Raw genomic sequence first — 25374 nt, 5'->3', positions numbered from 1 at the left:
TATTATGGATAATTAAAATATGAAGATGATATATTGACACAGTCTTTCCCTCAAAGTTTGATGTCAATAAAAAAACAAAACGCGCTTCTGTTTGTTCAATAATGAGTTATAGATGACTGGTGGAAATAACAACTTACTACTTGAAGTTATTATAGTTTTTAGGAGGTGATTGGGTTGAATGAAACACTATGTTTAAAATATAATACTTAAAATCTCCAAAAAAGCTTCTTTTGACATAAAATCAGCTGAAACATTTTTTTTATAAATTTGACCAAATGACAAAATTAACCAAGCCGATCCAAACCAAATGGGTCTTTTTGCCAGTTGCTCCCAAAAAGCTTCATTTAAAGTTGTGAAATGGAACCACTTTATGTTTAGGCAACAAAACTACTACTAAAGATCATGGTTTGGGTTAAAATCAGTGTTAGTTACGTGACGTGGTTCTGTACCAACGTAGCACCTAACTTACATGAACATGAACAGCGGTCTCCTGGGTGAAAGTCCAGTGTTTGTTCGACCCATCTGTCCACCACGAACGCCTCCGAACACTGACATTGTTGCTCTTAATATTTCGTCACCTGACCACCTCTTTTGCTCCTGTCATAATTACTAAAAGGTCCACTAACAAATACATAAATATATCAAATATAAAATAACTATGCTTAATAAACTTATTTTGAAAAGAAGCAAGATTAAAGAACATCTCACAATAATTAAGTGGGTTTTTTTTTTTTTTAAACTTCATGATTATGTTAAAGATATTTTCTGTATCTGTTTAAGCGATTATATATTTTACATTAGCTTATTTATTTATTTTAATATTGAGAACTATGCATCTCCATATCAGCTAACATTTACATAGTGTCTTAAATGTCCAAGGAAATGTGTAGTTTAATAATGCAACATAACATCACAGTGCAAACTAAAACTTTATGACCAACCAGGCTGAGAATTGCCCTAACCTGATCAAAAAGAAGCAAAAGCAACATGATCTGCACATGAACATATTTAAGTGTCCTTGTTTCTCAGAGAAAACGTAACATCTCTCTGTGTCTTGGTGAAATAGGATAATTCTGAATTCTGATGAAGAAAACCTCAACTGTTCTTTGGTGCTGTTAGAAACATGGAGATGTATTTCACAGAAGAGACGTGACTCACCCTGCTGCCTTTCTCTGGGTTGCACCTGCATCCTTCGCCACAGTTTCTGCCCCCACATGGCTCATCAGACTTCTTACCCTGCAGGAAAGAAAAAAAAAAAACAGACAGATGCTTTAGAAATACATAAGAAGAACTCCCGAGCAAACTCTCGAATGTTGCACTTCCTCTTCGTTGGAGCGAATGTATCAGCACAATGTAACTGTAACGTTTTGTTCAAATCCCTCCATGAATCAAATAAAGAAATAGAACAAATGAGATGGAAAAACAGATGCAAAAGAGCGTGACGATAATCTGATAAAAGCTCCATGAGTCATGTGGATGTAAGGAGTAGTTGCATCAGAGAGAAGTTGGCAGGGAATTAAACAGGATTTAGGAGATCCAGTGTGGGTTGACTGAAAATGTGAATCACTCTTTAAAGGGCAGATCTAATTGTGTATCAAACACAACATGTTCTACCAGGTTCCCTTTTTGTCGACAGCCATCATTTGACTCCCTGTGTACTTTTCTTTTCTTGGTTTTCTAACCTGGAAGTTCGTTCCCTCAAGCTATTTTCTTTGATTAGTAGACACACAAACCAGCTTTAACTACAACCAGAATCAATCATCTAGCTACAGAAAAGACTTTCCACCTTTCACTGTGTAACTGTGATCAGGGGGGGTGTTTGCTTTTTATGCCAGGGCGACCAGGAGTGGGGGGTGGGCTTCATCTTTTAGATCTTAAACTCTTAACTCATACTCTTCATGTGATTATGTTATTTAAATAGTTAAAATATATGTTTGACATAATATAAACAAACAATATTTTAAATTCAAATTTACACAAAAAAACTCACAATCAAATTCAAATTATTGTTTTTTTCTGGGGCTTTCAACTGCATCTTACGGCCTTCCTCTGCTAAATTTGCACAGTTGTCATAGCGATAAGAAGCTAGTAAGTGGAGTGAGTTAGGAATTCTATCCTAACCTTCTGCAATATTTAATATAATCAAAAAACTTAATTTGTATTTATTTATTCTAAAATATTTTGCTACAACTTGGTCGTCTTCATTGGATGGCGTTTGCTCAGTTGTCATGGCGATATGTAGCTAGTTAGTACAGATTGAGTCAAGGTCTTTTTACAAAAGTACTTGTACTTGTTTCAGGTGCATTTTCATTCCAGCAGTCAACACATTCCTGCAGGTTTAGGTCCTCATACATCCCATATCATGCACAGTAAACAAACTTTCAGCATCACCACACGCACACATTTGTTGCTCCTAAACACAAAGTTAACTCCAGATTAACTCTTCTGCATTCAGGGTGGCATTCCTGAGATATCTACAAAACATCACGCAGTGCTCTAAGACTTTATAAGCAGCACATATAGAGCTTTCATAAGCTGACGTATGAGTGGCATAAGCTCATATGTACGAGCCTCTTAAAACTTAAAAACACCTGACGCCATATAAGGACCACATGGCGGGAAGATTTATAAATACATAATTAATTACATTACTTGTGAATATAGGAGCAGATGTCTCATAAGAGTCCATAGTTTTGGGGTCTATTTGGGGTCAAACTCAAAGGTCATGGCTGGCATTTCAATGTGATTAGTGGATGAAAGGGTCCTGGCGTGGTGGAGGAGAGGAGGGGGAGGGATAAAAGGGTGTCGACTGGGGTGTGATGGAGGTTGAGGGGACAGGGGTGGATGAGGAGAGGGTACAGGGTGCATTAGTTCATATGACCACAGTCTGCGAGTGTTCATAATCACAATAATCGAGGTCAAGGACCCTCCAGGACCCCCGTAAGCAGTCATCAGATGGTCTAGTCTGGGTCTGGGTCTGATATAATAAAGAGCCTGGGAAAAACCGGTGTGAAGGCATCTGAGAAATGTTCAGCGTAAGAGGGTCAATAAGATGATTGATAGAGAAAATCTGCAGGGTGTTGATTTATTATATCTATATGTAGTGAATTGATGGTGAATTTATCTGCTTTTCAGAAATGTTCACATTTAATTGATATTCTCCGGTTGGGAAATTACAATATTGCAAGAAAACTGGTGAATGCACACAAATAGTATAGAAGAGAAGGAGAGGCAAAAGACAGCCAACCAGGTGCATTTACTCAAGTACACATTTGAGGTACTTCTCCCCCACTACATCTCAGAAGTAAATATTGTACTTTTTAGCTTTAGTTAGTTTTCCGATGTTTTTCTACCCCTTCCTGTCCAGTGAAAACCTTGTATCTACATATGTGTTGATGTTGTATGTTGCTGATAAACTGAAGGACGAGGTTTTTCCTTTATGTGTTTAGGAAATCCTTCTACCTCTTAAGCTAAATAAACTCTTTAAAAAGTCTCTTGGATCGGCTGGAAAATGCAGCGTCACTAAGCTGAAAACAGGCTGTTTTTCTTTCGAGAGATACTTGGTTCTCACAGGCAAGCGATGCTACAAACATATACATATATAGTATAGTATATGATATATATAGATATATATTATATATAGTATATACATCAATGCAGCAGTAATATTAATGCAATTTGTTATAATTGCATTACCTCCCCAATATAAAACATGGCGTGAACGGAGGAAAACACACAACAAGGAGAAAGCGAACTTGGAACAAAGTCTGAGAGAGAGAGAGGGAGAAAGAGAAGGAGGGGAAAGGTCAGCGGTGCTGCTCCTGATTTCCTCCCTCTGATCTCCTCAACTCCTCTAATCACGATGACAGAAGGAGGGCAAGAGAGGGAGAAAGTGAGCAGGGAAAAAGTGAAATTTGGGCTAATGGAGGGAGCAAGAAAGGAGAAAAAAAGAGAGCGGGTAAAAGAAATGGAGGGAGGCCAAGAAGAGAGAGAGAGTAGCTCAAAGGAAACTTTTGCCAAAGAGGCTAAAGAAGAGGAAGCTAAAAATAGATGCACAACAAGCAAATTGCTGCGTAATCGGTACAAATTAAGTTAAAACAAGAACAACAAAGTAGGAGGGGCAAAAAGGATGAAAACTTTATTCAGTTTAAGCAAAAACATGCTTCAAAAAAGAAGCAAAGATTGACAAAGGTGTCACGCTCTCAGCTCCCATCTCTATATCATGTTGCTCTTATTATTCTGCCCCTTTATCCTCCTTTTGTTAAGGCATGAATACCTCCTCAGGTATTATCCAATCAGAGCGGGCTGCCTCAGATTGTTATTGGCCCTGCAGATGCATTGTTCTGGGATATAATCCAGCCTCCACCTGAGCAGGGCGGAGATGCACTCATGGCGCCGATCCTGATTCAATTCTCCCTGTCCACACCCAGAGTTAAAAAAGTGAAGGATGATACGGAGCAAACAGCTGCTAAGCCAGCGCCCCGAGGGAGAGCGGAGGACGTGTGATGTGGTGTCAAATACAGATGAAGAAATCAAGCGCGGACGTATAGACGCAGGTAATGCTGCTACCCCATATATGTGCCAAGATAGATTCCTGAAGTGTAAAAAAACCCTCAAACAAAACTGAAAAATTGTCCTCATTTGCCTTAAACTGGTCCCGGTCCTCACATAGATAGAAATACAAGAACACACACACACACACACACACACACACACACACACACACACACACACACACACACACACACACACACACACACACACACACACACACACACTTCTGTAGTTATTTTAATCCAAATGATGATCTTTTTACTAAATGTAACCAATTAGTTTTGTTGCATAAACCAACCTTAGTTGTTCCTGTGAAGACGGAAGTTTATTTTGAAAAAAAAACTTATGAATTTTAAGAGCGGATATCGACAGGGGTTGCTGGAACATCGTAGAAAAACGCACCAATATGAGGAGTAACTTCTTTGTAAGATATCATACGAAACGCTGAATGAAGAAAGGTTGTTACGTTACTAGCTTACTTTTTTGAAGTCAAACAATAATGCTTTTATTTACGCTAACCAGCTTGTTTTGTTGCGTTAAGCTAACCGCCACCATTTCCTAAAGTACACAAGACATAGTACGCAAAAAAGGCTGTCGGGGGGCAAAATATGACGAGTTGGGATGAAATCAGGTTTCTCAAGGCTAAATTCTCCCATATAGAACAATGATGACAATGAGCTGAAACCCTGGTTCCCCAGTATAAAAAGCTACTTGATCATCTAATCATTTTACACCCTCTGAAACACAACCTGTGCTTGTGTGTGTGTGTTTTGTAATTTTGGGTGAACAGACCCTTTACGCTACCAGGTTGGAGCCGGTGAGGTTAAGTAAGAGGAATGTAAATCTGCTACAGGGTTAGACTTGTACCAGATAAGGTTTACGGCACTGCAGACAAAAGCATCGCGCTCAAAATTTGCATATACGTACTGACATAACGTGATGGAACAGGAACGTTTTCCCAATTCATCTGCGTGAATTCAAACAGTTTATTCCACTCTGTCATCCCAGCATTACGCAGCTATGTGCCTTTAAGCTTCGGCTAATGTTCCGCGATCAATCTCTGCTTGTTTGCTCATACTTCACTGTCCAAACACTTCACATGTACCAGCATCTAACCCTAGACTTCTTTCAGAAAAAACGCCGCCTGCCATTGATACGAGAGTGGCAGCTCACGCGGCGGATGACGTCTGGACTTGCCTCGTTCGTGCCTATAGCGCCGGCTGATGTTATCCGCATGAATGTTGAGTCTATAGGGATAACACGCAAATGGAGCTACACGGCTATGACAACAACAGCGTGATGTGACAGGACAGCCAGTTTGTTTTAAATAATAATAATAAGAAAAGTGAGATAAAGCTTTGTGTGCTTCCTATGTTATATAATTCCTCACATTTAACATGATGGTGGTGGTTTAAGGGTCCGAGAGGCAAGTCTGAAGGAATGTGTGATCCTTAAAATACCTTGTATTACTGTATGTATAAGCCGATTACAGTGCTAGTATGTAGCTAAAGAAATGTTGTGTGGCAGTTTGATGTAAGATAATGTGCATTTGGCCATTTTTCGATCCAAAAAAACCAATGAAACCGGTTTTATTTGCTGTTTTAACTTCACTTTGGTTTTGGGAAATATACTTGTAATACTAGTTTCAGGTATTGAACCAGAGGAACAACTAAAACATGAGACAAATACCACCAATGATAGATTAAAAAAACACCTGGACACCTTTCCCCAGGAACGAGGAACCTTTTTGAGGAATGCAGGGACCAGGAACTTTAGGGGAGAGCATTACTCTTTGTTGGATTACTTTAAAAGTAAAGTTAGTACTGTGAATGAAAGAAAAATACGGGAGTTACTTTCTGAAGCACAAATAAAAAACAATCAAACACTCGACAGATGATTTACTTTGGAGAAAAACACCCACAGTTGAATTTTCCTCCTCTGCATTTCCTTCATTAGTGAATGCTATGCAGCAGTAAATGTAATCGCAGTCAGATAAAACTACACATAGTTAGCTTAGCTTAGCGTAAAGACTGGAAACAGCTAGGCTGGCTGTTATCACACAATCCCTTTAATCATTTTGTCTATATAATAGTGAAAAAATGCCGCCCACAAATCATTTGTTTGGTTCAACAAACAGTCAGATGAATTTAGTTTAAAGCTACAAATCCTTAAATTTAAGAAGCTGGGAGCAGATGATTAGCCTGAGTAGTTGCCAATTTATTAACTTTAGACATATCAATTGCTTGACTATTCATTTCAGCTCTAATCTGTTCTTTGGGCCACATGTATAGGTGTCTTTAATGTGGAAAATTTTTGTTTGACCTAACTGAAAAAACACCTGAGAAGAACAAATAGGGAGTTGCGTGAGCAGTGACGGTAACTATTAAAGGTTAAGAAAATAAATGTAAAAAAATCTGCTTCAACAAAGTATGTTTTTCCAAAGGAAAAAAGGTGAAAAGGTCCAGTTCAAACAGTTTGACTGACAAGTGAACTCTGGGAATTCATAAAGTTCATAAACAAGCATTTCATTAAGAGCCAACCACCTTGAGTCCTAAAGTTGACCCTTCACGCTTACCCTACCGAGTGATGCTCAGGAATTTCTTTAATCCTCAATCACGCATGTCATCACATGCCAGCAACCAATGGGAGCGCAGAGTTTCCTCCAACACCTGCCAGTCAAAATGACATTGTACAATAAAAACTAATGACTTAACGGAGGATCCGCTGTCAACTTCTCTTACAACAAAAACATGACTGAGATCATCACTGAGTGACAGTGAAGGTTACAAAGAAAAATGGATCTGGAATTTGACCCTTTTTTACATTTCACCTGAATCTGAACCTGACGTTGAGGAATGACTTCAGGAGGTTGTGACTGCTAATGCAAATAAAGAAAGGTAAAGGGCAACGAAAGAAAATGTGGAGATAAGAGTCTTCCCCTCGTCCCCTTTCTTATCTCCCCATCAAATCTTTCCTCTTCCTCTCTGGTCTCTGGTCCATCTGTGACCTTGACTTCCACCACAGGAGACTAACCAGCTGTGTTTGGGCCTCCTGCGTTCCTTGTCTACTTCTGTTTATTCCACGCCGTGTTGGTGTGTGAGCGGTAAGGACTGTACATCCATCCACGTGCACCAATTTGTGTACTTGTACACAAAGTGCTGTGATGTGTCCTCGACTCGTGGATCGTGCAGACCACCCAGCTGGAGTCAGATCATCTATAACTTGGACAGACAGCGGAAATCTGTGGCGCTAAAAACCCCGACCCAAACAGGACGTCGCACACAGCCGAGCTGCTAATGTAAATAAAGTATAACACTGTTGTTGACTACGGATGAAAGGGTTACACATCAAGAGAGGGACTTCACTTGTATGTCCACTGATTGAAACAGAGATATTTTACAAGATTTATGACTCAATAAAAAAAAGGAGTTTTGGTGATGTAAATTGTAAAAGAGTAGAATTTCAGTTCATGTGAAATGTTCCGTTTTTATTCATCTTTAAAGGACAATCCCAGAGATTTTTATGTTTTTGTTTAAATCACGTTGCTATGTTTCAGCTTTTTGAATGTATTTTTATCACCTTCCGTGCAGCCATTGGCTTCCATTCATTTTTGTGTGCTTTCAAAATCAATCAGCAGACTTTGGGGACTTCAGCCATCACATTTGGCATTAAAATCTGAATTTATTTTTGTCAAAGGTTATGCAAAGCAGACCAATTACTCTGTATAGAAATGTATTACCATGCAACAATAAGTCTCGCAAATATTGTGCAGAAATCAATGGAAACCAAAGTCTGAAAGGTAGGAAAATACATAAAAAAATGTTTTTGGAAAGAGAAAAAGAAAACTCTGACATGGTCCTTTAAAGGAACATGTGACGTTCGTAGTCATGACCTTAAAGCCAGATGCATGTTGGGACTTCGGGTAAGCAGATGGTAAACAGTGTTGGAAATCTTCCCCTCTGCATTTCCCAATCTCTAATCCAGTTAAGTCTGTCTTAATGCTGCTAAACGCTTTAATGTCTCAAACTCTGTGTCCAAACCTGCCGCATGATGTGGCTTTTCCTGGCAGAGTCAAAGTAAACTAAGATTAGTTAAGCTAAGCTAAATTTCCCCTGACACGGAGGACAGAGACAGAATAACAAAAACAGCAAGAGCCTCACATTAGAGGAGGTGATATATTTGATTTATATCCTTGTAAAATCCCCTAGAAAACTAAATTAAAAAGTGAGAAGCAATGGATGAAAACATATCTTACAGAGCAATACAAATGTGAGGCCTGAGGGGAAATGTTCAGAAATGTTTCACATAGGAGTTTTATTGGATGACACCCAAAAAAAGTTAACTATGAAGTTACTTTCATCAAAGTCCAAACTTGCTCACTTGTAATATGCAAATTCTGCTTTACATCCTTATAAATGATATATCTTTAGGGTTTCAGGCTGTTGGTTGCACAAAATACGTCATTTGAAGACGTCTTCTTGTGCTCCAAGAAATTGTAATGGGCATTTTGTTTCCCTATTTTCTGATGAATAATACACACATAGAAAAAAGTAACAAATTAATGAATTAATTAAATAGAAATTCATGAGTTGCAGCTCTGCAGTACATGAACACTCAGAGCATACCTGTAGTACAAGTATAAATAGCACAAGGCAAATATAAAGTTATGGAAAGTAACTAAGTACATTTACCATTTTTACTCAGAGGGAAATGTACTTTTTACACCACAAAATATATTTTTGGTCACTAGTTACTTTGCAGTTTAAATAAATATATAAATACAAAAACCAAATTTTGATGCATGCAAAGTTATTAAAATAAGCCTTGCCTTTAATAGCTGCAACATTAAACTGATGTAAAAATTGAGGCATCCATAGTGATAATTCAATGATACATTATATATTATTCTGAAAAGGACCATTCTGCATGATGAGTACTTTTACTTTATGTTTTGATGCTAACATGTTTGTACTTTTTGCTAAAATAAAGAACTTCCTCCAACACTGCAAAAATACTGTGACACATTTGGAACATTTACGTTTAAAACGGTGAAAAGGGTCTATTAAATATAATCAAAATATTTCAAAATCATTGATGCATAATCATGCAAGCAGCACCTCAATGATGTGGCATTTCAAGGTGGAGCTCCTTTAAAAAGTTATCATATATATTTAAAGATCATCAAATGTGCTTGGTTGCACACATGCAAAAACACGCACACACACACACACACACACACACACACACACACACACACACACACACACACACACACACACACACACACACACACACACACACTCTTTCCTCCGGCTAAGGTTCGTGCAGTCGTGATGGAACAGAAACATTACCATTAGACGGGATTAGGACTCTACCTGCCCGGCCTTGTTGTGTCTCCCTCGCTCTTGTATTTTAAAGAACAAAATGAACCTGGGGCGAGAGCTGGCATGCACGCCGAACACGAGCTAAGTAACGTGTTTCTGCTAATTCCACTGGCACGGGTTTATGTAGTGTATCCTCAGGTCCTAGGCCCTGCCCAGCTACGTCTAAAAGATGCCATCAGTGAGAGGACGATTGATCTGCAACCAGATTGAGATGAAATATTTGTGATGCTTTCCTGATAAGTGATTCTCAACAATGCCCCACCTCGACCTCGACCACAAACGGATTTAAAAATATGCTACTTATTAAAAAGTTTTTCTGAAAGTTTAAATCTGTGAATCATATTTTCCCTCCGCACCTAGAAACCAAAGAAACAGCACCATAATTAAGCGATTGCACCTCCTTTGTGGGCAGAAATACTGTTGCCCTGACAACCAACACCAGTGTGAGGGACGTCACATGATCTATTAAAGTTCAGTCTCTCATCGCAGCCCCACCCACCAACACTCCATTGGTATTCAGACATCGAGCCAAGATGCTGCCTGACTCTCCGCATCGTCAGAATATGAGCTTCCGGTCGGGGTTTGGTTTCTCTCCGGCTATAAATCATATCTGAGTACACAACGGTGACATGTAAATAAACCCAAACCACCAAGTATAGAACCGTGAGTCACTTTTAAAAGTGCATGCAGGTTCAAGCAGAAGAAATACTTTTTTTTAAACTTATATTAGGAAGAAAGAGACGAATAGTTATATGGATCTCAGTTGGAAACATAATTCTTTCAGTGCAATTAAAAACTGTGATTCCCCTCTTGCAAAGGTGTTTTCCATTGTTCCAATGAGCTGTGCCATTGCCAGTGGGAATTATGAATTATCATTTTTTAAAACCTGTTGAAACTCCAAATTGATCAGTGCACAGACACGCTTGGAATGAACCTTAATTTAACTTAATTAAATTCAACATTTCATAACTCTTCGGCGTGCCAATAAAGGCGTAACACCGCAGCAACCGACCAGGAACAGGCAGCTTCACGCCAGCGAAATGATGTCATCCAGAAAATTAAAAAAAAGAAGAGCTCAGAGTCGTTTGTATGCAGCATAAAGATCTGCAGTCGACACAGACGGAGTTTCAGGAGGAGACTCGGGTGGCGACCAAAACAAACTGCGAAAGCCTGCTGTCCGGACAAGAGCGCAGACAAAGACGGGCGAGAACGCAGCGTGATCAATGGAGCAGATGAAATGTGTGTTTAGATGTGAATCAGTCATAAATACATGCTGGCACAACCAACAACAGACCAGACAGGAAAGGAAGGATTGACAATAGAGGAATAAATGGTCAGCACCAGCTTCTGTCTTGACTTGTGAAATTAGTCATAACCTATGATGGTTAAACAAAGCTGCTTTAAAGGATGACAATGGGGTCAAAGGCTAAACCTAGACTATCCATAACTAGAGCAAAACTTTTGATTAAGGGTGTATAGAAATGCAGCCACATCAAGGCTACGCTACATCCTTCGTTAGCATGAACTTTGACATCAAGATGTAGATTTTGAGGTGATGAATCGGGCAGGGATTTAGGAAATGGCTTTAAAAATCCTGACAGATATAATTGCCCCGGAGAAACGGAAAATAAAAATCTGCATTCTGGATAAAATCTGCAATATGTGTAATTTAATCCGGAGATATGTCATGATAAATACAAGTTTGTGTTTAATCGTATCCAGCATATTAAATACCTGACAAATATAAGGCCTAACACACACAGAGACATTGAACACAACAGACTGTATTGCAAAGTCTTTGACGGTTGATCATTTCATCTGTCTCACAGTATATATATCACCATTTCTGCCATCCCTACTGGACAAAATGTCAAAATAATAGTTAAAAGTGGAGGAAAAGTAAAAGGATTTTCTCTTCAATGTCTCAATAAAAAAAGATTAGTCTGAAATGGATCTGACTCAACTTCATTATGAGTTCAACAAAGGCAGCAACTGTTAATTATTTACATCTGTTAATCGTCTGGTTTAGTCTGGCCGGTCAACACATAGACAATAAACTACTGGACCACTTCATTATAAGCAGGTGGATTTGATGTTCTGCAAGTAAACATCCCGTTTCTGTTTGAGCATCTGGCTTTGCTACGACTCTCCTTGTGCAACATGAAGGGATTATTACTCTGATGAATCACTTCCACGTCTAAGTGTTGATGGAACAAAACTTTACATCTGACCACGGAAAAATATTTAGGGAGAGTTCAGCTTACAAAATAAGACAGTATTTATAGCAGTAGACCACATAGAAGAATTGAGTACAGTAGAAGCCAAGAGATATACGATGCTAAAGACAATATTTACAATGCACATTTAGGGCTGTCAAACTGAAGGATCCATCAGCGTAGCGCGATATTAACATTAGCCGGTAGAGTATGAACAGAGCTGACGGCTGCAGGAGACAAACTGCAGCGTAGTAAACACAGAATTAACTTGTCGGATACTCAAAATGTCAGAAATCAATAAAGGAAAGATGCTGCGTCTCATTCTTGCAAAGACTTGTTCACCTAAGCAGCACAAACACAACCAAACATGTCTTCAGTTGAGGACGTGAGTTTACACAGAGACGTCCAACAATGTCAAGAGAGGGAATACCAGGACAAATCAGGCGGCTACCTCCTGTTATGAAAAAGTGAAGGCAATGCAAAAGTGTCTTAAACCTGCATTCTCTCTGCTGTCCATCAGGGGGCGACTCCTCTGGTTGTATAGAAGTCTATGAGAAAATGACTCTACTTCTCTCTTGATTTATTCCCTCAGTAAACATTGTAAACATGAGTTTATGGTCTCAATCTCTAGTTTCAAGTCTTCTTCAATACAGCATGATGTTCATTTAGTAAATGATGCTCCATTTAGAGTCAAACAGACCATAAAGCAGAGTATGCTTTAGGGCGGGGCTACCTTCTGATTGACAGGTCAAAATATGCACATATATAAAATTGCGGATTCTCACAGGGGTCATACTTTTTTAACTCAACAGCTCTCTAGTTGCTTGAATCATGGGGGATTCAAAAGGGGCCTAAACGCAGCGTAACACACCAGAAAACGTAAGGAAATCCTGAGAAAACCTTAAATTATGTTAAATTAGCAACACTCTCTCTGGTTAATCATCAACCTCTCTTTAAACACAACTTCCCCAAACCTCTAAAATGTGTGAACTGTGGGAAAAGCATACCCGTAAAGACACAAACATAACGTGAGTGACAGTGCCCACCCTCTTGATAAGTGCTATGATAAGCACCCCCCCTTTGAAGTTCACTGAACTCTCCTTGCCTGGAGGAGGAAAGGGGATGGAGAAGGAGATAATTGAGTGGTAAACTGATAAACAACAGAGGGAACTAGTAGTAAGAAGTAATGGCTTTCAACAGGTACAGATGGAGGCAGAGCTGGGATGAAAAAGTGGGTTTAATGGCGGACACATGGGACCGGTGAAAATAATCCTCTAAAGGAGCCGGAGGGAACGACGGGAGGAGAGGAGGGGTCTAAAGACGGAGGAGGAGGAGGAGGAGGAGGAGGAGGAGGAGGAGGAGGAGTGAAACAAGATCCGTCTCCACCTGTGTGATTTCTGTTTTTGTACCTTAGAGCGACATGTGCACAAAAAGGAACGGGGAGAGGAATATACACACATGTGGAAAGAACACGCGTGTTTTTGTCTCCGCATCACAATGGGACGGCAATTACAACTCCTACATTAGAGGGCAGAAATCTGAGATAGAGGACTTTAGAAGACTTATGTCCTTACCAAGAGGCCTTCAGGGACAGACACAAATGCCCTCACCGGTGTAGTTTAAGGTTTCACCGAACAACAAGTGTAAACTGATCGGTGGGGTCCCCGTGGATTGATGTGAAAGGATATATGCACCCTAATCCTTCAGACTTTGTGTTCTTGCCGCTGCTGTGTTATAGACTTATATCGTTTTTTTTAAATAAATACCGATAACATCAACCTTTCGTCTTAAAGTTGGGTTGTCCTGCTGTTCCTGCCACATCTACTGCCATCAAAACAGGCAGGAAGTGGTAAAGTAGTAAAGCCTGCCTTTTGCTGGATTTGATTGGTTGCCTGGGCAACTGGATATGGAATGACGAGCGGTGTAAAGTTGTACAGTTTTACACTCTGTTTTTAACACATCAAACAAACAAGATATATGCTAACTGAAAATGATGTGGATTTCATTACCGTTGGACAGAGCCAGGCTAGCTGTTTCCCCCTGTATCCATTCTTTGTGCTAAGCTAAGCTAACCATCTCTCGGCACAAAGATATAAGAGTGTTATTGATCATCTCATCTGAAGCAAATAATTGTTATGTCCAGCTACTTTAATTCTTCTTTGCGCTCACATTACATTGTCTTGGTTTGGCTAATTAAGAGGGCAAAGGTGGTCGCAACAAATCTATAATTAATATTTATTTATTTCACTTTGACTCTTGCGCTTAAAAACAGAGAATTTGATAACAAAAATCAACATGAATGGATAAAGAATTCCTCTAAAAGAACTGGCATGACTAGCTGTTTATGCTAAAAGACAGGACTTCCCCTTTTCAGCTCTGCAGACCCAATGCATCCACTTTAAAAAAAGCTGCAGATTCATTGAGCCAACGTGCACCTCGGGTTACCCCACGGTATCCCGCCGCCGTGCCAGACAACGCCTCGCACTGCCAACCACTGCTGCCAACCGCGACCTATTTTTAGCAACGGAAGTTTTGCTAACAGAGCTGCAACTTCACTCCTCTGCTTTTTTTTTTCTTCCCTTGTCGAGGTGGTGTGAATAGAGAGTTGGTGGTAATCTGGACACAGATTTCACTCAAGGGTGTGTGTGTGTGTGTGTGTGTGTGTGTGTGTGTGTGTGTGTGTGTGTGTGTGTGTGTGTGTGTGTGTGCGTGTGTGTGCGTGTGTGTGCTCACATAGCAGGTATGTGATTAGGCTCGTATGTGTGTGCATTCACCTGCAGACCGAATAAGAAACAGAGCTCTGGCACTGGAGCCACAGATACATGTTTGGTTTCTATTTCCATTTTCATATATATATATATATTTGAGCTCAGAGGAAATTTGCTTTTCTGACGAGAGTAAGTTAATCAAAGTACTGAGTATCCTTATTTACTCTTTTGTTTTGTTCAGTTAAAGCTGAAGATGTATCCTGGTGATGGTTAGCTTGACTTAGCACAAAGAATGGATACAGCTAGCCTGTCCAAAGGTAACAAAATAAACCTATGAGCAACTTTAAAGCTCAATAATTTACAAAAAACATAGTTTTAAAACAACTATTTGTTGTTTGGAGGGGTTTCATGTGTTGGCCTTATCCTAAAGTTGCACTACATGGCTGAATGAGATGAATTCACGCAAATGATCAGCTTTAAAACATTTTCCCTTTGCAAAAAAAGACTATAAGAAGCAATTAAAAACATTTTGTTGTTATTTTGTCAAAACCTTCCTTTCTATTCAAGCATATATAGAATTTAGTTTAGTTTTAGTGTTGAGTTTTCAAAAAGTTACAAAATAATACTTTGTCAGTAACTTTGAAATGAGTGTTACCCAAGTTAAAATCATACAAAAATACAAAACAAATCATATTATAACACAAAGTATGTGCTGTAGAGGGCATATTCATGACTTTATCTAAATGATGAAATACTGCAGTATTAGTAAGTAAGTATCAGTAAAAGAGATAATTTTAAGTATTCTGGTTTTTTTTAAACATATTGTTTAAGTAAGGAAAGAATACAAGAAAACTAATGTTTAAGAAAGATCATTTTACATATTTTGGTTAGACTCTTATAGTTTAAAGTTAAAAATAGTTTAAAGAATGAAGTAACATAAATAAACAATTATATATATTTGAAATTAGATTCATGCCTCTCTCTCTCTATCTTTATGTCTCATCCTTCCATTTCTCACGTACTTTCCTCCGACCTCAGCTCCTTTAATTCCTCAGTGAGTCATGTTGTGCCAAAACAGCGGCAACCACAAATCAGATTAACCTTTAGTTGTGGCTAAAGTCCATCCGTCTCACCAGACATATATAAGCATCATAACTATAATAAAAAATAAAAAAAATGCTTTTCTGCATTTAAACCTGTTTGATCAATGAATTTATGGGGCGAGACAGACATGATTCCACTCTGCTGAGTCACTCTCCATCAGCTGTGTTTCTTGTGTCGTCTGGCTTTTTTGCTGATTGAAGTCAAATTGTGCAAACCCAGAAGTAAATAATAGAGCGTGTGTTTCTCCCCGTGGCTACTGTAAAGTCAGACAGATTAAAAAAAACACAAAAGATTGAACAGGGACCTCTGATTCATCACTGGGTGTGTGTCTTTTTCTTTTGTATATCTTTGTTAACTCCAGGATCTTTGAGTTCCCCTTTTTGACCACAAGGGGCGATGTGGAGACAAGTGCGTCGTCATCTGACCACAAACAGAAGGAAAATTCCACTTGCTGACCCCAAAACACACAAACCAACACACACCTGGGAGAGCCGGCGGTGCTTTAATGAGACCACATGAATTGCTCACTCCATTAAATTCCGCTTTCACCCTCCTGACTAACTAACAGCTTCAGTCTATTAAATCTCACTTATTATGGCGACTTAATATCCTGGCCGCAGTGTGGTTTTTTCCTGTTAAAGTCTGGGTCACATTTAAATGATCTTTGGCGTTTGTTTTGACCTGCCTGAAGAGCCAGACGGGTGGGGACAGTCTGGATCAGTACAAAGAATCTGACTCATGATGTTGATACGAGCTCTATCTTTTGACCTCTGCAGGGAGGTCGGAAGTCAGATTTTTAGATTTTCTTGCTCAAGGGAATTCAGCAGCGTGGAGGCATCCCAAAAACTGGTTTGAATCTGAAGTAAAAAAAACATGGTTCTGGTTCTCCATGCAGAATTACAAAAAAGTGTAATTTCACCTTTCCCATATCCATGAATGCAACATTTAATGGTTTGTTTTCTGCAGAGATATTAAGCACATTTTCCATTTCCTTTCAGATGTTTTACTCAGCAAAAATGTACTTTTTTCATTAAGAAATGTCAATATATCTTTTTTAAATTTTGCAATAAAAAGCCAATCTTAAAAATAATAATAATATTGAAATCTGGCCTTTTTTTTAAAGGCTTTAACTTCCTTCTAATAAAATATGACCAAATTAATTCATTTTAAAAGACTAAAATAAGAACTTTGAGGCCAAGCGCTGGCGTTTCGAGCATTTCATACATTTTCTCTGTTCTCTCCCATAAAAATCTCCTGTTCTGGGTCCAGTGGATCCTCTGATATGATGCGGGGTGTAATGTTAAAATACTTGGATCACCGTGTGATGTCCTTAAATGGAAAAGACATGTGAGGTGAGTGTGACACCTTTTACGACCACTTTCTTTCTCAACATCCTCGTCCTTCAAACTGTTATAAAACAGATTAAAGATGTTGAAATAGTAGCTCTGAGTGACTCTTCTCACTCTGATGTGTTTCAAGGCCGTGTTAGTGCTCACTGAAATGTCCATAAATGGTGAAGGGGTTCTCTAAAGTCTTGAAATACTGTAAGTCGCTCAGTTGCTGCTTCCATTTGGACAGAACTCCCAAAGAGCCTTGACGTAGACCGTGAGGTTTATGTTAATGTGCTTTTTAATGAGTGAGTTTGTGTATTTTTTGGTTGTGGCAGCATTTCTTATTTTCAGAAACACAACAGAAGGGCCAAAGAATAAATAAAAGCATTTCTAAATATTTGAGTAACGTTTCTAGCTGTGCATTTAAAACTCTACAGGAGGTTCCAAAAACTTTAAAGTATTTATTACTTATTTAATGAAGCATTTGTAGAAAAGAGAGGGATTTTAATTTCTAAATACTTTAATCTATCTATTTATCTGTTAGTTTAAATCAAATTGAGATTAAACATTACAAGCAAGTAGCCTTTTTCACAAGTACCGTAAAAGTGATTTGCTGCTTATTTGCATAAGCAATGTAAAGAGCTATTTTCACCCATCAAAGCTTGTACTGATGTCTGATGATTGTACTACTTTTGACAATAAAGATATCCGTCCTGACACAAGAAGTACGTAAACACAGTCAAAGAGAATGTAATGCAATGAGTGAATAGGTTTCCACATTGGTTTAAGTATAATTTCACACATATTTTGCCTAATGAAACTTTGTGTAATAAGACTGACTGTAGCTCTGCAGCCAAACATGGTTGCCAAAGGGACACCTGTTGAACTACAGGAAATTACATTCAGCCTCACAAATAAACATTTTTTGAAAGCGTCTCTGTGCCTCAGAGTCTTAAAATGTGTCTCATCGACTGTTGAAAAACGAGCGGGAATGCCTTAAAAAGACATATAGAGACACAAGCACAATGTAACCAGGGAGCGAGTATGTCTTCTTATAAGTAGCCTGCAGGCAGAAAAAAAACTCCCAGCTATGCTATAGACACACTCCCCCCCCTCCACTCTCTAGTCAATCAGCTTTTCAGCAGCTCTTAAAGCAGCATGGGGAGGTTAAAATATCACCCTGACGCTCCTTCCTTTGTGATCTGATCCACCTCTTTCTCTGCCTCCTAAACACACAAAGTCAGGCATGTATTTCTGCATGTGGGAGGGGGGGGGGGGGACGCAGAGACAGGGGAGAGGCCGGGGTTGGGTGAGAGAACAACAGAGTTACCTTCAGACCATTAGACTTTGATGGGAACCAGAAAAATACAGCCTGAAGCCGTGAATGGGACGGACAGAAAGGAGTGCGAGGGGGGGGGGGACTCTCATTCTCAACTCAAGGGCGAGACAGAAAGAGAGGGAACTCCATTATTTGTAGAGGATCATACATGATCAATTACTTAGTTCAGACATGACCATATAAGACATAAGACTTGTCTTTGCAGGACAAAAGTATGGAGGCCCAGAGGAGTCAAAAATATAATAGAAAGTTGATAAAAAATAGCTGACTTTTTACTTGCTTTGGTAGTATTTAGGTGTTTACATTTTTTGGTTTAGATTGTGTCATCGTTCAGTTTTATGGAACATGTTTTATGTCTGTCTTTCAACTTATTGGGACCATGTCTAATATCTCATGTTATCCCTTCCATTTTTTTTATATCCATACATGTAGTCAAAATTAAAAGCAAAGCCACTACAAATAGTAGACAAATGGAAAGCTTCATATTTGTTCTTTTACCTCCAAACTGTTAAAACAATTGATGCAAATATATTTATTTTACATAATATTACTCTTTGATTTGATTTGTTCAAGAAATGAAACTAGCAATTTGTTTAGTTTTTCGTTTCCGGGACATTTTATTGCCTAAATTATCTTTTTCACATTTTTCCCCACTCACCATTATTTAAAATTCTACAAAAAAACTCCAAAAGTTTAAAGTTGAACTTTTTACAAATATTCAGAGTTGAATTTTGAAGAAAAATTGTAGCAATCAAATATTGCATTTTGATGGTGCAGATGCTAACAAATATCCACATGAATTTGCATCTCAGTTTTCCTCCTTCCTCGTCTCCTATCTATATTTTCTTTTATTCCATATAAGTTTGCTACTTATGGGAAAATGTAGGTATAATAATGTAAATTCAGGTGGCTCATTTTTTGCCCCCTGTATCCATATGACTAAAAGGGAGTTGGAGATAAGCAACTAAAGCTCCTTCTTTTTTTTTTATTCCAGCTCGGAAGAAAAGAAAATGAGAATCTTTTAGACAATAAACTGAGGAGAAAGCAGGAGATCTCTTTACATGATGGACCGTCGTGGGAGGAGCCAGAGGAGTGAAGAAGGAGGTGTTATAGGTGTATAAAGGTCTCTACTAAATCATGAAGGTGCACACACACGCACACACATGTAGACACAGAATAATGAGAGGAGGCGTCACCTTTCTTTGGTGTCGGGGGTCCTGAGGCGATGTGTGTATTTCATGTGTTTAAATGTCAGAGTGAGTCAACATGTTTGGAGAAGCAGCTCCTGAGATGAATCCCGAAGGAAGCTGCGGTTGTGGTTAACAATGATGAAAGTGGAGCGCTGTAGGTGACACCGTTTAAGGCGATTTAAAGCGTTTCGGTGCAGCTCCTTCCTGTGGATTCACTTTAAGGTGGTGAGACTGAAGACGCGGGAGGAAGTTACGGATTAAAGAACTAACGCAAAGAAAGGGCCGCCTTAAACCCTTACTTAACTTTTCATTGCATGACTTATTTTGGAAATAATACTCTTCCTTGTGCATTTTATGTTGGTAAAAATCTGCCTCCCCTTTAAAGTTAAATCATTTTTATCTTGCCATTAGGCATTGAGTAAACTGCAGACTAAAATATCTACAATAACAAACAAAACAAATTCATCATTTGATGTATCCTCACTTGAATGAATACAACGTCAGAGCAGTTGCTTGTGATTGTCCTGCACATCTGCATGTGACTTACAGGAAGAAATGTCACTCAAAAAGGCTCATTCTACTAGTGGAAACCAAAATGATTCTGCAACAACTACCTTTAATCCAAGTGATGGAAAAAAAGCAAAGACATGCATGCGCACCACACCGCATGTTTAAGCATGCAAGAACAGAACAGGAGTAACCCCAGCAGCCTCCGACAGACAGGAGGAGGGAAATGTCTCCGCTACCTGGAGGCTACACCGTGTTGACATACTTTTATTATTAAAAAAACATCAATCTGGATGCCACGACAACGGCTCGCCTGCAGTTATGTTCACGATAAAAGGAATCCCAGAATAGTTTTGGACTTGGGGGCTTGTTTTTTTTGTGTGTGTGTGTTTTTTAACATCTGGAAAAAGGTTGGGATGTGAAACATGTTGAAGCAAAATAAGTTTGACAATATCTTCCTGGTGCCCGGCAGATAAAAACAACGTACGCTTGCACGCAATGTAAACACAAAGACCGTGAATGTTCAGCACGGATTCTTTCTTCAATCAAAGTCATGAAAAATGCAATATCTCCTCTCTGCACCCGCAATCTCTGGAACAAATCCCAAATAATGTCAACATAAAGGTAGAGAAAAGTTCCCACTGTACACAGACGTGATAAATAAATGTGCTTTGACAGAGTGAGTTTTCAGCCGTCAGGTCATTCTTTAACATGACCAAGATTTACCATCGTCCCCTTTTGGTATCTAGGCGCGCTGCAATGCCAACGGTACAGAAGTATGTCCGTAACGTGCTTAATTGAACCGTCCATAACGACATATATCGCGCTAAACATGCCGCCACATACCGCCACATACCGCGTCTCAGTCTGCAGTTTCCATGCGATGAGCACCGGCATCTGCTTGGAGATATTTAGGACTCTTTGGCCAAAAAAGTTGGGGTAACATTGCATTGCACTTGGATACCAAGTGAGCTTCTTATACATGTGATGTGTGGAGCCAACTGGAAACATTAGAGGGCTGAATCTCTTCACAGGTCATGTTGAAAGATGTGTAAATGCTGCGTTAAGAGCTCGGCATGCAAATACGAAACCACTTCAAGTTGTTACAAATTGGTACACATTGGTTCATTGAAGCGGGAATTTGATGTTGTTAGCAGATATGTGAATGTAATTGTTGTGATTACAGAGATTTGAGTTTGGGTTTTGCTGAAAAAACAGAGTAAAGATGTCAACTTTCTACATGGCTAAAAAGCTAATTGCTACATCCACGAGAAATAGCAAAAGGAAAATGGACATGAATGCAGCTTTCGACAATAAAGGTAAGAATTACAAGTATTATCAAACCAACATCCTGTTTTAACTGTATGGCCTAATGCTAAAATGCTAACTAGCCTTTTCAGCAGTCTCTGTGGCTGGCACAATCGGTTGGCGCAGTCGGCTGTTAACTGGAAGGTTTGATGGTTCAAGCCCACCCAGGGACGCTTGATTTATGTTTGAATAACCTGGTAAGGTCATGTTAATAGTTAACCCAGTTTGTGTGACGAAGGGTTAAAGGTTAAACACACTTGGAGCGAATGATCGACTGTAAACTGAAAAAGAAATGAATTTCAGTGACAACTTTGTCACGGAATTCCATAAAACACAAAGATTTATATACTGACACATACTATCATCTCTGTGTACCTTTTGTAGTATATTTACTTCGTCATTACTTCATGTGCGTGTGATACCGGTCATTAACATTCCCATAAAATCATCTCCCACAAATACCCCTATGTCGTGTTGCAAAAGGCCCAGACTGATCTGGAATGTAAGACAAGCAGGATGAGGGTGTTACCAGACAAACCTGGCGATGGACAGGTTTCGCCCCGGCAACCGGAACAAACAACACATAGCTGACATGACAAACTGGGCTAATAAGTGCTCTTTTGGGGGAATCCCATCTAATTTGGGCTGTCGGGTATTTTTATTCACTCTGCTTCTTAAAGTTTGGGATGTGAGAATGTGGGTCGGATCACGAGGGGGTTTTGAAAATGAGTTGAGATGTAGTTTAAGACCGGATTTAATGATACCATAGATGTATTTATAAAAGCTGAGGGACAGCTTATAGGAATTGTTTGTTTTATGTTACATTTCCTTTTGGATTGCTATAATTCGGCACCTTTTTAGCACACAATTCGACTAAAAATCTGCGCTAAAACACGGTTATTCCTCTAATCTAAATCCAGAAGACCTTGTGAAAGATCAAACTCAAGAAAAAGCCAAAAAGATTACAGTCTGAAATATTAAAATATGGAATTCAAGCAGAGAAACATGCTGATTTAAGAGCAACCACCTTGATGAGTAAACTCTGGTCTAAATATAGACCAGATTTACTCATATAGATATAGATATTGCAGCCTTATTCATACAAGGGATCTCTTTATCTGATGTGTGATATCAGGTTCACTGTCACGCTCCCGCATCCTTTCAAGAGATGTGCCTACAAGGCCTTTGGGACCTGCTGTGCAACGTTGATTGTTGCTAAAGCGCAGAACATTTAGAAACAGTGAGTTTACTGAGTCAGACTTTACTGCAAACGTTCCTCTCAACTTTGACTGATGATATCTAAAAAATTGTTGAGTCTGGCAGGAAGCTCCACCAAGATAAAGTCACACGGAGCACCTGTTCAGCAGTGTGGAAAAGAACTGGAGAAATGAGCAGATGTAGCCATCACACAGGTCTAGTTTTAAATACATTGTATGTCAATAATTGTTTTGAATAAAGGCCTTTTTACTGCATTTATCTTGATACTTACAGCATTTTTATCAGAAAAAGTGCTTTATGGTTTTGTCACAAATGGCTCGGACATGCAAGAAAACTAAAAGGATCTTGCTGTCTTTTGGTCTATAATCTTGGCTCTAAATTCACCAAAAGACTAAAAACAACCATTTAAAAGGTCCGAACTTTTTTGGCCGATAAGCGAAAGGTTGGTGGTGCGAGACCAGCCAGGGAAGACGAGTTCTGTGTTAAAATCACCAGGTTACGTCATGTAAATACATCAAAACATTAGCTTGTAAGATTCAGTGTCCACTCCCTCCAAACAACAAGGAAATAAACTTATAAATAAACAAAAGGAAACAACATTATGGCTCTAAATTTAGGGCAAAAACAAGTCTAAATACATTCGTTTTTCAAAAAATTTAACTTAGAAATCAATTGAGGTGGCTTTGTAAGCCGTATTGTAGCACTCATAAGCCAGTGTTGTCTGTCTCTGTTTTCCATATCATCATCATTAATCAGATGGGCAACAAGACAGTGACAACCAGCTAACAAGGTGCTGTCAAAGTCGGGTAGCTAACGTGACAAAAACAATCACATTGGTACAACGCGGAACTGTTGATGTTCCCTCCTCTGATGAGGCCAAAGGTGCAAAGATGCCCCCTTAAGAGAGACAGAGACAAATGGATGACGTCACACAGGAAGTGGAGGACACCTCCAAAACCAGGTGTGTGAGCCGAGTACCCCTGCTCTGTCGCCCTGCACTGTGTTTAAAATGACTGATGTAAAGGGTTGAACTGCGAGGTGCCCAGACACATTTGTCTCTCTGCTGATTCATCAACCACTTTGTCTCTGTATGAGAGGTTCACAACAATTCACAGCAACAAAAAAGGTGATTGATATCCTGTTAGAATGCTCTAATATATAGAACAATGTGATAAACAGTCAAATCTATATAGTACTCATCTCCTCGTCTGCTGCCGAGTGTGTATGTGTGTGAGTGACATACATTCCTCTATGTTACATGTCTTTTCTGTCTTACATGACAACATGACAGGACATGAGACGCACATAGCTGTCCCTCACCACTGTGTGAATGTATGGAGGGAAAGTGTGTGTGTGTGTGTGTGTGTGTGTGTGTGTGTGTGTGTGTGTGTGTGTGTGTGTGTGTGTGTGTGTGTGTGTGTGTGTGTGTGTGTGTGTGTGTGAAACAACCTTTCTTTCCTTTCCTCACTCCATCAATCTACCTCTGTTCTGTCTCTATTCAAACTTCATGATTCTGAGGTCTGAACCGGCCTTGAAAGTCCTTTAAGGTTTGTGGGGTCATGAAAAAATACTGCAAAGGAAAAAGAAAGGTCTAAGAAATACTGAATTTATTTGCTTTCGTTCAAACTTGGATCAACACAATGATGGATGTTTGCCAAGTTCAAGTCCTTCTCTTCTACGTAACAACACCTTTGAAAGGTCCTGAATTTTGAATTTCCATTTCTCAGCCCGTCCTTAATCCTCACCCCCTTTTCTAATGTCATGATATCAACACTAATCTGATTCCAGCACTGAGAAAGCTGCTACCAATTTAAACCAACATGCAAAGGAATTCAATTTTCAATGATTTGAACTGAACACATCATTTTTGTCAAAATATCATTTCTGTCAATTAAATGACATTTCAATGCCAACACTAAAGAAAGTAAATAGTAAATCCTGACTGTAATACTTAAAGTGAAACACCTGAGACCACTCAAAATTGTTTAACAGTCAATCGCAGGAATTATTGAAGAGATTGAAAAGTGATTAAAAAACTCAAAAGTTCTGGTATCGTGACTAGAGAACCCTCCTCTGTCCTCATCTCCCTCCTTCCTCACCCTCATCTTTCATCCCCCTCCTCTAACTCCCTGACCCTGAAACAGAGGGAGGACCTCCAGAGGGGGGGGAGATATGAAAGCAGAGGGTTTCCAGCGGAGTGGATCAGAGCGGACCGCGGAGGTCAGGAATGTCGTGTTGTCGGATGCGGGGGGGCGGGGGGTCAGGAGCACTGGGCTTTAATGGTCTGGAGAGACCTCATAGAGGAACTCCGTGTTTCCAAATCTGGGAATTTGAGGAATTCAAAAAGGGACAGTGAAGGAGGGTCTGTTTGAAAACGGATAAAATCAGGATAGGGGCTTCAGAGATCTAAGAATTCCTGGGATGCTGCTTGAAGTGATGACTACCTGTGATGAATAATTCAATTAACAGAAATCAATGTCAATAAAGGTTTCCCCTTTCAAAAAAAAAGGTCTTA

The 25374-nt window shown here is 39.3% G+C and overlaps 1 protein-coding gene across 1 annotated transcript in view; it reads right to left on the bottom strand.

The window, feature by feature from the left end:
• Nucleotides 1-25374, bottom strand: part of LOC129093753 (collagen alpha-6(IV) chain-like) — a 114700-nt gene that overhangs the window by 50291 nt on the left and 39035 nt on the right. Inside the window, 1 exon segment of the mRNA XM_054601868.1 lies at nt 1159-1236. Coding sequence (XP_054457843.1) covers nt 1159-1236 — 78 coding nt within the window.

Source organism: Anoplopoma fimbria, chromosome 7, assembly GCF_027596085.1.
Source record: "Anoplopoma fimbria isolate UVic2021 breed Golden Eagle Sablefish chromosome 7, Afim_UVic_2022, whole genome shotgun sequence".
In the NCBI taxonomy this organism is placed as follows: Eukaryota; Metazoa; Chordata; class Actinopteri; order Perciformes; family Anoplopomatidae; genus Anoplopoma; species Anoplopoma fimbria.
This window is presented reverse-complemented; position numbering and strand designations above follow the sequence as displayed.